Source organism: Stegodyphus dumicola, chromosome 10, assembly GCF_044657685.1.
Source record: "Stegodyphus dumicola isolate Sdum_Otavi_A_Nest chromosome 10, ASM4465768v1".
NCBI classification, from domain to species: domain Eukaryota; kingdom Metazoa; phylum Arthropoda; class Arachnida; order Araneae; family Eresidae; genus Stegodyphus; species Stegodyphus dumicola.
The window spans coordinates 18171195-18184585 of NC_140777.1; the positions used below are offsets into that span (position 1 = coordinate 18171195).

General features: G+C 31.5%; 1 protein-coding gene across 5 annotated transcripts in view; it reads left to right on the forward strand.

The window, feature by feature from the left end:
- f (espin protein forked) overlaps positions 1–13391 on the forward strand; it is a 487643-nt gene that overhangs the window by 211583 nt on the left and 262669 nt on the right. For 3 of the 5 annotated variants that reach the window (XM_085824686.1, XM_085824685.1, XM_085824684.1), the window contains one exon: positions 6536–6956. In XM_085824686.1, the coding sequence (XP_085680812.1) occupies positions 6607–6956 (350 nt within the window). In that variant the 5' untranslated portion in view covers positions 6536–6606. Of the gene's footprint in view, positions 1–2614; positions 2850–6535; positions 6957–13391 lie in introns of those variants that run through there. The other 2 variants (XM_035350867.2, XM_035350868.2) reach the window with 2 other exon arrangements.

Below are 13391 nucleotides of genomic sequence, written 5' to 3' on the forward strand. Positions count from 1 at the left end.
ACGTGATTTTGTGACCTCATAGTTACGCTTCTATTTACGCCTAAATAAACTGTTTTCTTTAATATAAATAATTCTTAATTGTAACAGTATTTTAACATAAAAGCATTTTACGATATATTAAAAAAATCTTTGAAGTCGCACAAAGTAGCATACGAAAATGATGGAGGTCGCAAAAATTTCGCAAAATCGCAAATATTAAAATTTGAGTCGCACAAGTTAGACAAAAGTCGCAAATTTGCGAAAAAACGCACGATCTGGCAACACTGCACTTGAAGCCCGAAATTTCGAATTTGTTAGTCCGAAGAGGCCATTTGTCCAGAAGGACTATTAATTTCGTTTTGGCATTTTGCGTTGGCTCACTATAAATGTCGGTTCACTTTTCAAATTGTTGCCACCAAATATTAGAGCCTTGCATAATACATAAAGAAATAAAATAATGAAGAATCTGCATAAATGTATGTAGGTTTCTCGCATTGTGATAAAACAACGGTACCTAGAGCCATCGAATTTTGAATAATGTAAGTTTCCACCCGAGTATGGGCATCTGGAAGCCCAAATTTGGAATATGTTTTATTATCTATTTTATGTTTTGGAAAACATGAATTTTCTATTAACCCTTTCCGGCACGCTACCTCTTAAAGTCGGAGTTTTGATTTAAAAAAAAAAAAAAAAAAAAAAAAAAAAAAAAAAAAAAAGGTAGGCAGTTTAATTAGGCCTAGAGGAGTACACGAGTAAAATTTTGTGAAGATAGCACTTATCGTTTTAATTCTGTGGGTATGCCCAAAGTGGCACACTGATTGAATAGAGCTTCGAAAAGAGTGCTGAAACGAGCATTGTTGTCAATGAACTGACCGATAAGATGCGGAGAAACAAAAATAGAGTCTCAGTTGTCCTAGATGATCGGTGAGCCCGGTCTGGGCACACCTATGGTTCGCCGTTTGTTTTTTGGCAAGATTTAAAGGTAAAAATTTAAAACTAATATAGAATAAGGAGATTAGCATACAGCCAAAAAAAAAAATATATATATATAAATTTCTTTTCAAACAATTCCTTTTATACCCTAAAAAATATCTGGAAGATTTCTTTGAAAAATGAGGGTCTTAAAAAACATGGCTAAAATATATGGACTGGACTAGAAGAGAAACACGCTAATGTGACAATCAAAGTCGTAAAAACAACCTTGTATTTAGCGTAAGTATATTGATATACTTACGCTAAATATAAGGTTGATAATAACAGTGTTGCCGATAATAACAGTGTTGCCATTGCTCGCTTTGAAACTTAACGAAATGAAATAACAATTTTTTTATTATTATTGTTATTATAATGTTTCATTAATATTTCATTATTAATAATAATAATAATTCATTCAATATACTTACGCTAAATACAAGGTTGTTTTTACGATTTTGATTATATATGGACTGGTTTGTGTTGAGCTGCCATCTACTATAAATAAAGAAGGTTCATAGTAACCTATAAATCCTTTTTCATTCAATTTTTCTGTGCGTACAGAAGGAAATTTTTAGGTGTGTCCAGACCGGACACATTGTGCCGCAAAGGGTTAAGAAACTTAAGGATTTCAAAGTGAGCAATGGAAACACTGTGCAGGGAGGAGCATTTTTATCTCCAGCGCGCGAGACTGTGTATCAGAAATTCTAAAGATATGCTCATTTGAAGTTTTTTTGGATATTGCTGTTGAATTGAATTTTATGGTTTAGGTGCGAAGAACGTAGTATTTAATAACAAAAAATGTAACACACAAAACGTTAAAAAAATGCTCTTTGGGGTGTAATATAATTTATATAATATAATATAATTCTTTTGGGTATTTAGTATTATTATTGTTGTTATTATAATGTTTAACAATGACATTATAATAACAGTGTTGCCATTGCTCGCTTTGAAACTTAACGAAATGAAATAATAATTTTTATTATTGTTATTATAAAGTTTCATTAATAATAATAATAATAATTCATTCATTTGTTAGTAATAACGGACATTTGAATGTATTTCTTAAACTGCTAGAAAGTACTAGCTGTTAATGATCTGAAGAATAGAAAATTGATTTTATCTTCTCCACTTGAAGTATAATGTCTGTAATTTTACATTGTAACAGAATAAATAACATCGATTTACATGTTATCGTACCACTATCTGAATCTTTATCGTCCAATTATTTCAAACCTCAGCATTGTATTCAGTCGCTTCCTTTCTTAGTTCCATTTATTTTCTAATTCCGAATCGTGTTGCCACTGAGGTTCAGTTTAACGGGACAAGGTCGGAACGACTTTTTTGACAGTCACCTTGCGGTCACTTGGTACAAGTAACGAGTTCCGTTCTTTCTTTTGCTATTAGGAACACCGATAGCTAATAAAATATCACGGCAGAACAGAGATACGAACTACTTTACATTCTAGAATCGAACCCATTTTAAAACAGCCATGAAAAGGGTGGTATTTTTCCTTCCGAATTCCAAATGAGATTCGAATTTGGCAAGGTCATTGTTAAAGATATTAAAGTCGATAAGTTAATTTGTAAATTAACCGTGGTATTAGGCGGTACGAAAAGCGTTAACGGGTCCTTTGGTTTTATTATAACGTAGTACTAGTTTGTGCCTTATGGATACTGACAGCAGTTGAATTTTAGTTTTGTGTAAGTAATGAGTGTTGGATCGTTGTCGTGGGATTAATTCGTGTTGCCAACGAGACCGAGAAATAATAATATCCTTTCCGGAGGAAGAGGCTGATGTTCCGCAAGCGAAAGCATGTTGTTAAAAAGGCAAGGAAGCCGTATTTTGAAGGAGATTATTCTTCTGAAGAAGTATTTCAAGGGATACGAGAAATGTATGATTTGTTCTTTTTTATTTAATTTAAAATTTATTTTAATAATTAATAAAATTTTGTGTATGACAAAATAATATATCCGTTGCAACTTTATGTACTGTCATTAAGTCAGCCTATTTTACGTCATATATTGTAACGCATACTGTTTGCAAGTTACACTACATTAAAGTTATTTAAAATAAGAATGTACAGTATTTTCTTCCGTGTTTTTAACCCTAGTTTTTTAACGCTAGGTTCTTAAAATTAAAAAAAAATATATATATTCATATTGTTTTTCTCTTCTTCTATCTTACATAGTTTCTCCCTCTGACGGTTATTGTACTAATAAGTTGTATTCCCTTTTTTTATTATTTATTTTTATTCAGTGTATCCAATTTTTACAGTTTGTGCTTGCATTTTTGTACTAGCATTTTTTACATTTATTTTTTCTGATATTATTTTTAAAGTTTATTGTGCAGATTCTTCGTTTAATTACTCAGTCATGGCAGATACTCTCAGCATTATGAAACTTTCCAAACATGTAATTTCACCTTACTTCTGTTACTTACGGTTCCAGCTCACTGTAGTCTTAGCTAGTGCTGACTGATGTGTTCGATCTTTCGAAATCCATGCTTTTATTCGTTTCCCTTCTCCTTCTTTCCTCCGATGCCCCTGAGATTTTACCAGGTAACTGAGCTTGTAGGGTTTCCTAATTTTGCATAACAAATTATTTTAAGTTTGGTATCCTTCCTGAACTTCTCATTTTCCCCTCCCCTTTCCTCGCCAGGCTGCAAATTTAAAGTGAATTGAGTATAAAGTCAGACGAATCTTGTAGTTTATTCAGAGCGTGATTTCGCTAGCCAACGCAGGTTACTAGTTTGTCCTAGCTGTTAGAGTTTCTGATATGCCTTTTTGGCCATTTAATAAGTATATCACCGGGTAGGTTGTTGAGTCAGCCTAGTTAGCCTTAAATTAAATTGTTAATCCAGCACTGCTCTTCATCATTGAAATTATTGTATAACTATTCTTCCACCACCATCACACGTTGTAGGTGTTATTGTAAGCACAAAGTACGTGCACTTGTATTCAGAGTTTGACAAATAATAAAGGGTTATATTACCCTTCTTCTATACTGGCATTTACGCTTGTGCGAGGAGTCTACAGGTTCCTTAGTGGAATCTAACAAAATTTATTATAGCAAAAACGGTCAGATCCTACAAGCTATAGTGCGACGTGTCTGGCTTGAATTACGGTCAGATATTGTAATGTTAACATTAGTATGTTCTGTTACTGGAATGCAGATTTGTTTTAAATCAATAACAATGTGAGAGTTACCATTAGTTTATTCATGACTGCTTTTCATTTGTTATGTCCTTACTGTAACCGTGTTGTTAGGAAAGTAAATGACTCTTTCTCGATTTTAGAACGATGAAATTAGTTAAGAAAATTAAGAAAATACGTGAGGAAATACGATATACTATATTAAATTTACTAAAATAAGAATGTATATGTACTCTGTAATAATAAATATGATAATTATGCAGATGCTTGTTTCGGATCTTCATAATCGCTCATTCAGATTTCGCACTGCACTAAATTACTAAATTATAAAATATTTATGCGAATAATTGAAACAAAGAATATGGTAACTATTCACATGTTCAGAACAAACGCTAATGTAAAAAGTTATTTCTATTTGATGGCAAACAAAATTTACTATATTTTGAATATTTATATATGAATACACTAAACAAAGAGTGGGATAATTATCTACAAGTTATTTCAGGCTAAGCTATTTCGACTCCTTGCTGAATTAAATTTACTAAATTTAGAATACTTATGCGAAAAGCAAGAAACAAAGATGCAGTTAACAATTAAATGTCATTATTTAATAAACTTATATAGTTAACTAAGGTCATTATTTAATTCATATTTTTACTTCCTTGTACAAAGTAAAGGAAGTATTGTAATCACGAAAAATTTTGGGTATCATATTTCAACAAAAATATCCACTTTGACCGATACTGAATGCCGTTTAACGATGTTTTTGCGTGATATCTCTATTTAAGGACAGAATAGAGAACTCATTTTCCCCCAACGGAATTATAAAAGTGATTTAAAATGAATACAGAAGAGATTTTTCTGTGACGTCTGTACGTACGTACGTACGTACGTATGTATGTATGTATCTCGCGTAACTCAAAAGTGAGTAACCTCAGAACGTTGATATTTTGTATACAGGACTGCTATAACATGTAGTTGCGCACCTTCCTTTTTGGTTCCAATTGGCCTTACCAAAAGTATAAATATATATATGTATGTACCCACTCTGTTACTCGGCTCTGTGAGCTCAGTTTTTTTTTTCTTTTCTTTATATGTTAGTAAATTGCGCCCTTTTTGCTTTAAAAATAATTGAATTATTTTGTTCTTATCTGCCGTTTAAGGTTTTTATGCTTTTATTTAATCTGCATGCAATAGTTGTAGAATTACCAGCGATTTAAAAGTTCTTTAAGTGCGGCTAAACCTAATTTTTCTTACCGTAGCAGCCATATTTGTTTACATTTGAAACTCGACAGAGTAATGAATTAAGTCGGTTTCTGCACATTCAGTGTCTTCTTGCCTGCTGGGAAAAGTAAACTTTTCAATTTTGTGCATCGAAAAATATGCCTTCCTGCCCGCTAGTTGAATTGCTTATTTCTTGCAGTTAAAAACAGAAAAATCGTTTTGTGTTTTTTAACTGCATTTCGTGCTTCAAATTTTTCTGTGTATTACAATTTTCAATGAAAATGATTTAAATTTTAATGTAATTTTGCCTTTTCGCGAAGTGAGAACTGAATTAATTAAATGAGAAATGTATCTCTAACGAAATTCGAGGAAATAAGTTTAAGTGAAATGCAGCAAAAAGTGTGTATAATTTAATAAGCCGTAAAAGAATGTCATCTGGTGTTGTTCCCATCAGGTATTTTTGTAAAGTTGTAGTACTAGGTTTTCATGAGTAAACTCAAAAAAATGAATGAAATACAGAGGTAAAAACATTTATTATTACTTCTTGCGCTCAAAAATCATCATGCTATGATTTGCAGGTGCGTTATTTTAATGTTATTTTATAGCAGTACTATTATAATATCACGATGTTTTAGAGTTGGAATGTTTTCTCTTTGCGTTGTTCTCTTAGTGATTCCCCCCCTCCTGCAGACGTTATCAATAGTGCGTATCACAGTTTTGCTTTGCTTTGGATGTAAAATTAATGTTATTATTTATTATCAGGAATTTTATTTTATTTATTTGTTATTAGGAATCCATTTGATAGTTTTATTTGACTCTGAATATATATATATATATAAATTCAACTTTTTATAGCATGCCAGTGGTGTATTTACCAGTTCTGAGTTCCTCTGAATAGTAAATAAATTCGAAATTTGCCCTTCTGTATGTTATCAATAGCGAATTTAATAATTTTCCCATTTTCTGTAAAAACAAAAGCGAAGTACATCTTTCTGTATTATATCGGTAGTAAATATGAAAATTTTGTTATGTTTTTCAGTTTAAATTAATAAAAAGTCCAGCTTTTCTTGTCTCACAAAATTCTAGTTGCTTTGAGTGTGAAATGAATATAAAATTTGTGTTTTAATGTGTTTCTAATAGTGCATTTAAGAACGTTTTCCCACTGAATGTAAAATAAATGTTGAATATGTCTTCCTTTACAGATCCTTATCCACCTCCGCCCCTTTGCTGGGCTCATCATCCTCACTATCATCCGCCCTACCCTCCCGGCGCCATGCCTGAAGTGCCACTCATCCACAGAGCTCTCGTTGCTGCCCGCGAAGGAGATCTCCAAGGCCTGCAGCTTCTGAAAAAGAAGCAGGAGCTGCTACAAGGCCTACACGATGACTTCGGAGCCACCTGTGTCCACTATGCTGCCCGAGGGGGTCACGTGAAAGTGCTCGAATTTCTCATCAATAAATGTTCGATGCGAGCGAATGTAAGATCGTTTGTGGGAGCTACCCCGGCCCATGATGCAGCCGCAATGGGTAAACTACCGGCTCTCGTCTGGCTGTTGAGGAATACGGATTGTACGTTGTGGGACAGGGACAAAGACGGAGCAACAGTTCTGCACATCGCTGCAAGGTAAGATTTGATACTTCTTCATTTTAAATGAATGTGTTAGATAATAATTATTATCTACTAATCACCATAGGAGGCGCGCAATACCGAGTTTTTGCAATTCTCTTATTTTTAAACCAAAACAGATCGCTGTGTACATGGACTGATTTTGGTTTAAAAATAAGAGAATTGCACAAACTCGGTATTGCGAATTACATATGAAGATTAGCAGATTAAAATCATTAGCTAACTGCAAAATCGGCTAATTTGATGTGAACACAATCCTTCACTTTAGAATAGATTTATAAATTGGTTATGTATACATGGATTGTTAATGCACAAATTAATAAAAATTATAAATTAATAATTTACAAAAAAATATTTTTTATTAATTTTTTTTATTTATCGTTTTTACAAGTAAGAAATGATAATAAATTAATAAAGAAGTGAGTAAATATTTTAGACTAAAATTTTTCAGGGATATGTCATTCGACAACTGAAGAAGTTTCGTGGATAATCTATTTGTATATCTAACTACAAAATCGGCTAATTTGAGGTGAACACGATCCTTCATTTTAGCGGTACTAAACAGCAATAAGTCCGTTTTCGAAAAGGAGAAATAAATAAATATTCAATAGCTGACAATTAAACTACGATTTTGACTTAAGTTATGCTGAAATTACCCACGAAACTTCTTCAGTTGTTGAATTACATAACCCTGTAAAAGTTTAGTCTAAAAATTTACTTACTTCTTTATTAATTTTTTTTATCATTTTTTACTTGTAAAAACGACAAATAAAAAATTTATAAAAAATATTTTTTGTAAATTTCTAATTTCTAATTTTTATTAGTTTGTGCATTAACAATACATGTATACATAACCAATTTGTAAATCTGTTACTAATTTATAACTTAATTTTTCGAGAAATATTCCAGTTTTCACAGCTACACAAATTTATAATTTCACTCCCTATCGAGGTTTTCTCTAACTTTTAAAAAGCTAAGAAAATATTAATTATGACTGAAGTTTTAACTAACTTTTCTCTCAATAAACATAGCTATGCACTTGCCACTTTATATCACCATTTCTTTCAATCCCCCCCCCCCTCCGAAAAAAGATACATTACCCTTCCTGAAGAAGATGGACCTATATCAATAGCCTTTGAAAAGAACAAGCTTTATTTAAAATTTACGCTAATGTAGATAATATTTTGAGCAATTTCATGTCATTCATTAAACTTCTGGACTCCGAACATACTATGTCTTACAGCTTGAAATATCAGTGTACCCGCTTATAAATTAATGTTTTGACTATAACTTACTAATTTATGTCTGGGTTCGAATTCGAGTTGAATAGACCCGAGTTCGAACCCAGACAAACGGGCTGGCGGCATGGTTGATTTTTGTGGTTTTCCCTACGTCTACACGAATACTGCTAATTTCTCTTTAAACTCCTCCACGAAAGCATGTTTGCCTTTTGACATTTAGCCCCCGTATGCTTCACCATATTTAAAATACTTTACCTAGCAATTCTTTTGCATCAACGAAAGAATAAGAGCAGTATTTTTTAAGGATTTTCAAAATGCATCCGTACACCGTCTCCACGAAAATTAGTACTTACGTATTATTTGCAACCACTTCAGTAGATGTCGCCAAATCTTCAGAATGGGCAAAGCTGTATTAACCACACACGTAACCATTCTTTAAGCAACCATTTCATAACAATCCTTCAGACAAACCACACTCACAACTCTCTTTCAGTTAAGCAAAGTTCACTATTTTCGTATACTTTCTTTTTGTTGCATTCTTGATTTCAACAATTTTTATTGATAATTCGCGATATTTTTGCCGTAAAATCAACTTTGAAGTGTGTGCTTGTGAAATTTGCCAGTAATGGGAGAAAGTGCGGGAAAAATTTCTCTAGGAGTACAGAATTTTGCCAGAAAATCCCTCAAGAGAAAAAATCATTAGATCCTTTGCCACCATTAGCCACCTTTGCCTAAGTTTGCGCGATGCCAAGTTTGTACAATTGTATGATGTTTTCTTAAGCGTAAACACATCGCTGTGTCAACGTGAAAAAGAACAAGGCGAACGGGAAATTTGGCTTATTTGTAACCCAAATGGGGGCTAGCCAGAAGGGCTATTAGTCTCCAAACGGCATTTTGCGTCGAATCACTTTTCAAGTAGTTGCCACCAAATATTATTGCCCTATATTTTGTTTAAAGAAATTAAGTAATGAAAAATCTGCATAAATGTATGTATGTTTCTCGCATTGTGAAAAAACAAGGATACCTAGAGCCATGAAATTTTGAATAAAGTAGTTCTCTACTGGAATAGGAGCACGTGAAAGCCTGAATTTCGAATTTCTTTTATTATCTATTTCATATATTGTAAAACATTAACGAATTTCTCTTGAAAATTCAACAATTTCAGCAACAATGTAAGAAATAAAACATTTTTATCTCCAGTGCAGAAGACTGTCTATTGGAAATTCTAAAGATATGCTGATTTTAAACATTTTTAGCCCAATGTAGCATTAGCTCAAATACTCTCGAAACATGTATGTGTTTGTAAATAATTTTAAAAAAAGGCCTGTATAGGAATAATATAAAATCATAAAGCTTGCATATTTTTTTTTTACTTTGTGATTTTACTATAGCAAGTGCGACAAACTGTGTCCACAAAATCCGTTCTTCGCGAGAGGAGTTTAGACTGCGAAGCAGCGTTTTATAATGCCATTTAAGAATTTTTTTAATCTTCCTTATGAATAGATTTTAGCTTTATTTTAAGTTATTCGAAAGTATTCTTATCTGAATTCTAAAGAGTGAACGATTTCTAAAAGAAATTAACAGAAAATTGATATAATACCATAGCAACCACAGCATGTCATAAATCGTTATTTCTCAATTCCTTATATTCATTTTATACTTTGTGAGGCCGAATAACGACCTTTGTGGACGTGATGCATGAATTAAATGCATTATTATTAAATTATTAAGTACATTAAATTATATATAATTTGACATAACATAAAGCTAATACTTTTAATAATGTTAAGTAAAATGTTTATAAAATTTGTTGCTAACCTGTTTGATTAATTATTATATAATATCAATCATTTAATAATGATTGATATTATATAATAGTTTGAATTTCATCTAAGGAATGCTACTTTTTTATTTTACTTCCGTTTTCCCGCAGAAAAAACATTTGAAAGTCTTTCCTTCACGAATGGTGCTGCCATCTTCCATGTTTAACATGAACTAAAGACAAAGTATTTCTGCTTTTTCCTGATAGATGGCAGCACTGAAATAATTTGAGAGCTATTGACCTAGCTTTCGTGAAAGAAATTTACTCTTTTAAGTTGGAAAATATAGACGAATGTTTGATGAATCTGAAAATAGCACAACATTCTTAAATGTTAAGCGCAATGAACTGAGCGCGATGAGGACGAAAACTATAAAATATGCTTGTATAAAACAGGAGTTATATTTGAAAAAAATCAATATTTTCTTGAAGGAATTGAAAAGATTATTATAATTATTATTATATGCAATTATTAGTTATATTATCAGATCTGTTACCAAAGAGAAAAAACATTTTGAAGCTGTCTGGTGCTGCCATCTTTCCAGTGTTACATGAACTAAGCCAAAGTAATTAGTTTAGCATTTGTCGTCATTTATTTATTTATTGTTGTAACTCTCAGGATTTTTTTTCGACCTCAGTTATAACCTAAATCTATCCTATTTTTTTTTGTACTGTAAGTCTTTTAAATACTGTGGTAAGAATGATGAATAAATAAATACTGTAATTAGAAATTATCCTGTTTTATTTTTCGCCTCCTTTACTGACCTGAATGAAGAGTTTTTTAATATTTTTATTAAAAACAAATAGCATTTTATTTTTAATGATACCTAGTTTTCGTTTTATAACATTTCCTTTCTAAAATTGCATATTTTGTCAATTTAATCATCATTTTTACTGTAGAATTTATTTTCATTTTGAGAAATGTAAACATGTTTTTAAAACCAATATATAAATATTGTAGTTAATTTCATCTCTTTCGTTTTAACTGCAGAATTCTATATTGAAAAAGTAAAATACATATGAATTAAAATACATATGAAAAAGTAAAATACATCTGAATTCAACAGCAATAACTCAGAAGTAAATAAGCATGAAATATGATTAAATATGATTCTTACTCTGAATTCTAAATGTGCTTATTAAAATCTCAATTAAAGCCGCTTTATTTAGGGATTCAAAATGAGTTCTTTACTCAAAATTTTTCTAGTAATTTTTCATTTAAAATGAAATTATAAATATTCTAATATCTAATATCTAAAAATATTCTAATATCTACTAAATATTCTAATATCTAATATCTACTAAATATTCTAATATCTAAAATATGTATATTTATGACTATGAATAGAAGCATTATATTTTTGATAATTTTTGTTCATCTGACAAACTTTGATTAATATTACATCATTTTGTCCTTTTGAATGATCTTTAAAGGTTTAACTCTATCATTTTTCCAGCACATAACCTAAAAATTATTTTTAATCATTATTTACTTCATTTCCCTTCACAATAATCTGTACTCAAGGTCGTATAAATTAAAGTAATCATCGCAAAATTGGAATAATGCACTGCACTTACTCATTTAAAGGTTTATTTTTTAAAAACTTAATTTTGAACCATTTTCTTCATTTTTATGTTAAGGCTGTAATTTCATGCTTCATAGAGCAAAGCAAAAATCGTAATAATTGTTATCTAGTTCGTATACTTTGCTTTTTGTTTAAAAGTAACTACCTTAATAACGACGAATTCTAAAATAATAAACATTTAAAAACTAAATAACAGGAACTGTGTATTTAGGTTTTAAATCTTTTTATTAAATATGTACCATATTTTATATCCGACAAATATACATCTGGCTTTAAAATATTTGCAGCATATGATATTAGGAGTAATTTTTAGATTTTAAGGCTAAAAAATTTAAGAAAATGTTTAATTCAAATTCTCTGTTTAATTCAAAGTACAATCCTGGTAAGTTTGGTTATGTTTAATTTCATTGTTTATTGTAATTTAGCATTTGATATTCAATAGATTTGTTGAACAGATTTCTTACAAATAAATGTAAAATTAACAAAGCAGAAACTTTGTGATTGCCGTAGATTTTAGTCAAGCCTGTATCAATTTCGAAGGCAAACAGTTCCTTCTTTGTCAATAAAATCCATGGTCCGGTTTTTTAAGATTCCATTTCTGATTTTAATTTTGGGGGAATTTATAGCATATATTGTCTGTGTAGTTTACGATATATCGACTCAAACTAAAAGAGCGTTAAAGTTTTGCATCAAGGAACACGAATCTTGGATCTGAAAAAGTGAAATTAAGAAGTTTTACCTCATCGCAGTTAGAAATTTAATGAGAATGTTGAGTCTGCAAAAATTATTCAAAAAGATTCAACAATTGGCGAATTGGATTTCTTTGAAGCTTTTCACATTCACAAAGATTTTATTTTGTTTAATTAATGACTTTAATTCCCATTCAGTCCTTTGTAACGCTTTTAAAATTCTATTAACTTAATTTTTAAATTCTAATTACTATTTCTGCCGGCAGATGGCGTTACATTCTCGTTCGCTTTACTCCTTTTGGGTATAAATACAACTGTGCCTTTCCGTTTGTTGCAGATTCCTTAGCTCTGATGAAGAGGGGCCTGTATCTGTTTGCCCCCGATATCAGTATACTATGTTTGTCCTCGAAATCGATATACGTGTCTTGACTATAATCTACGGTCCCTCTCATATCTAGTAAAATGCGCATGTGCTCCAATCGGATGAATTACATGCCTCCCCAGGAATTCAAAATAAAGTCCTTTGATATAAAATCTTAGTTTGTTTGACTGGTCCATGCAGGAGAGTGCTTATGAAGTTAATAAACAGGATGTTAATAAGTTAAGTTAATATACAGGATGACTTTGAACAAGAGGGCAAAACTTTAGGGGGTGATATTCATTCATCAACTATACGAGCGATATTTATCATAGAGAATGTATGGTCGGAACTCAAACGGCGATCTGCTAGGTGGCATTGTAAATAAATGGTATAAAAAGTGTCGGTCCTCTCACCCAACGGCATTTTCTACCGTGGTGGCTGGTTATGCAAATCACAAAATTTCCAGGGCGATGAATTGGTCAGTGGGGTCCCATAGCTTGGCCACCAAGATCACCGGATCTCTCGTGTTTGGACTTTTCCTGTATAATATATTGATTGTACTCCCGATTTTTAGGTATATTTTTCTCTACGTTAAAGCAAAGTTAACAACGGTGGCCTCCGTCTGAAGTACCGAATTGTATTCATTTAACTTTTATTTCTTTTCACAGTCTGTCTCAGTTATACAATGAGAAGCTGCAAACCGATATTCTCCCCCACGCCGGACATCCGTATGGTC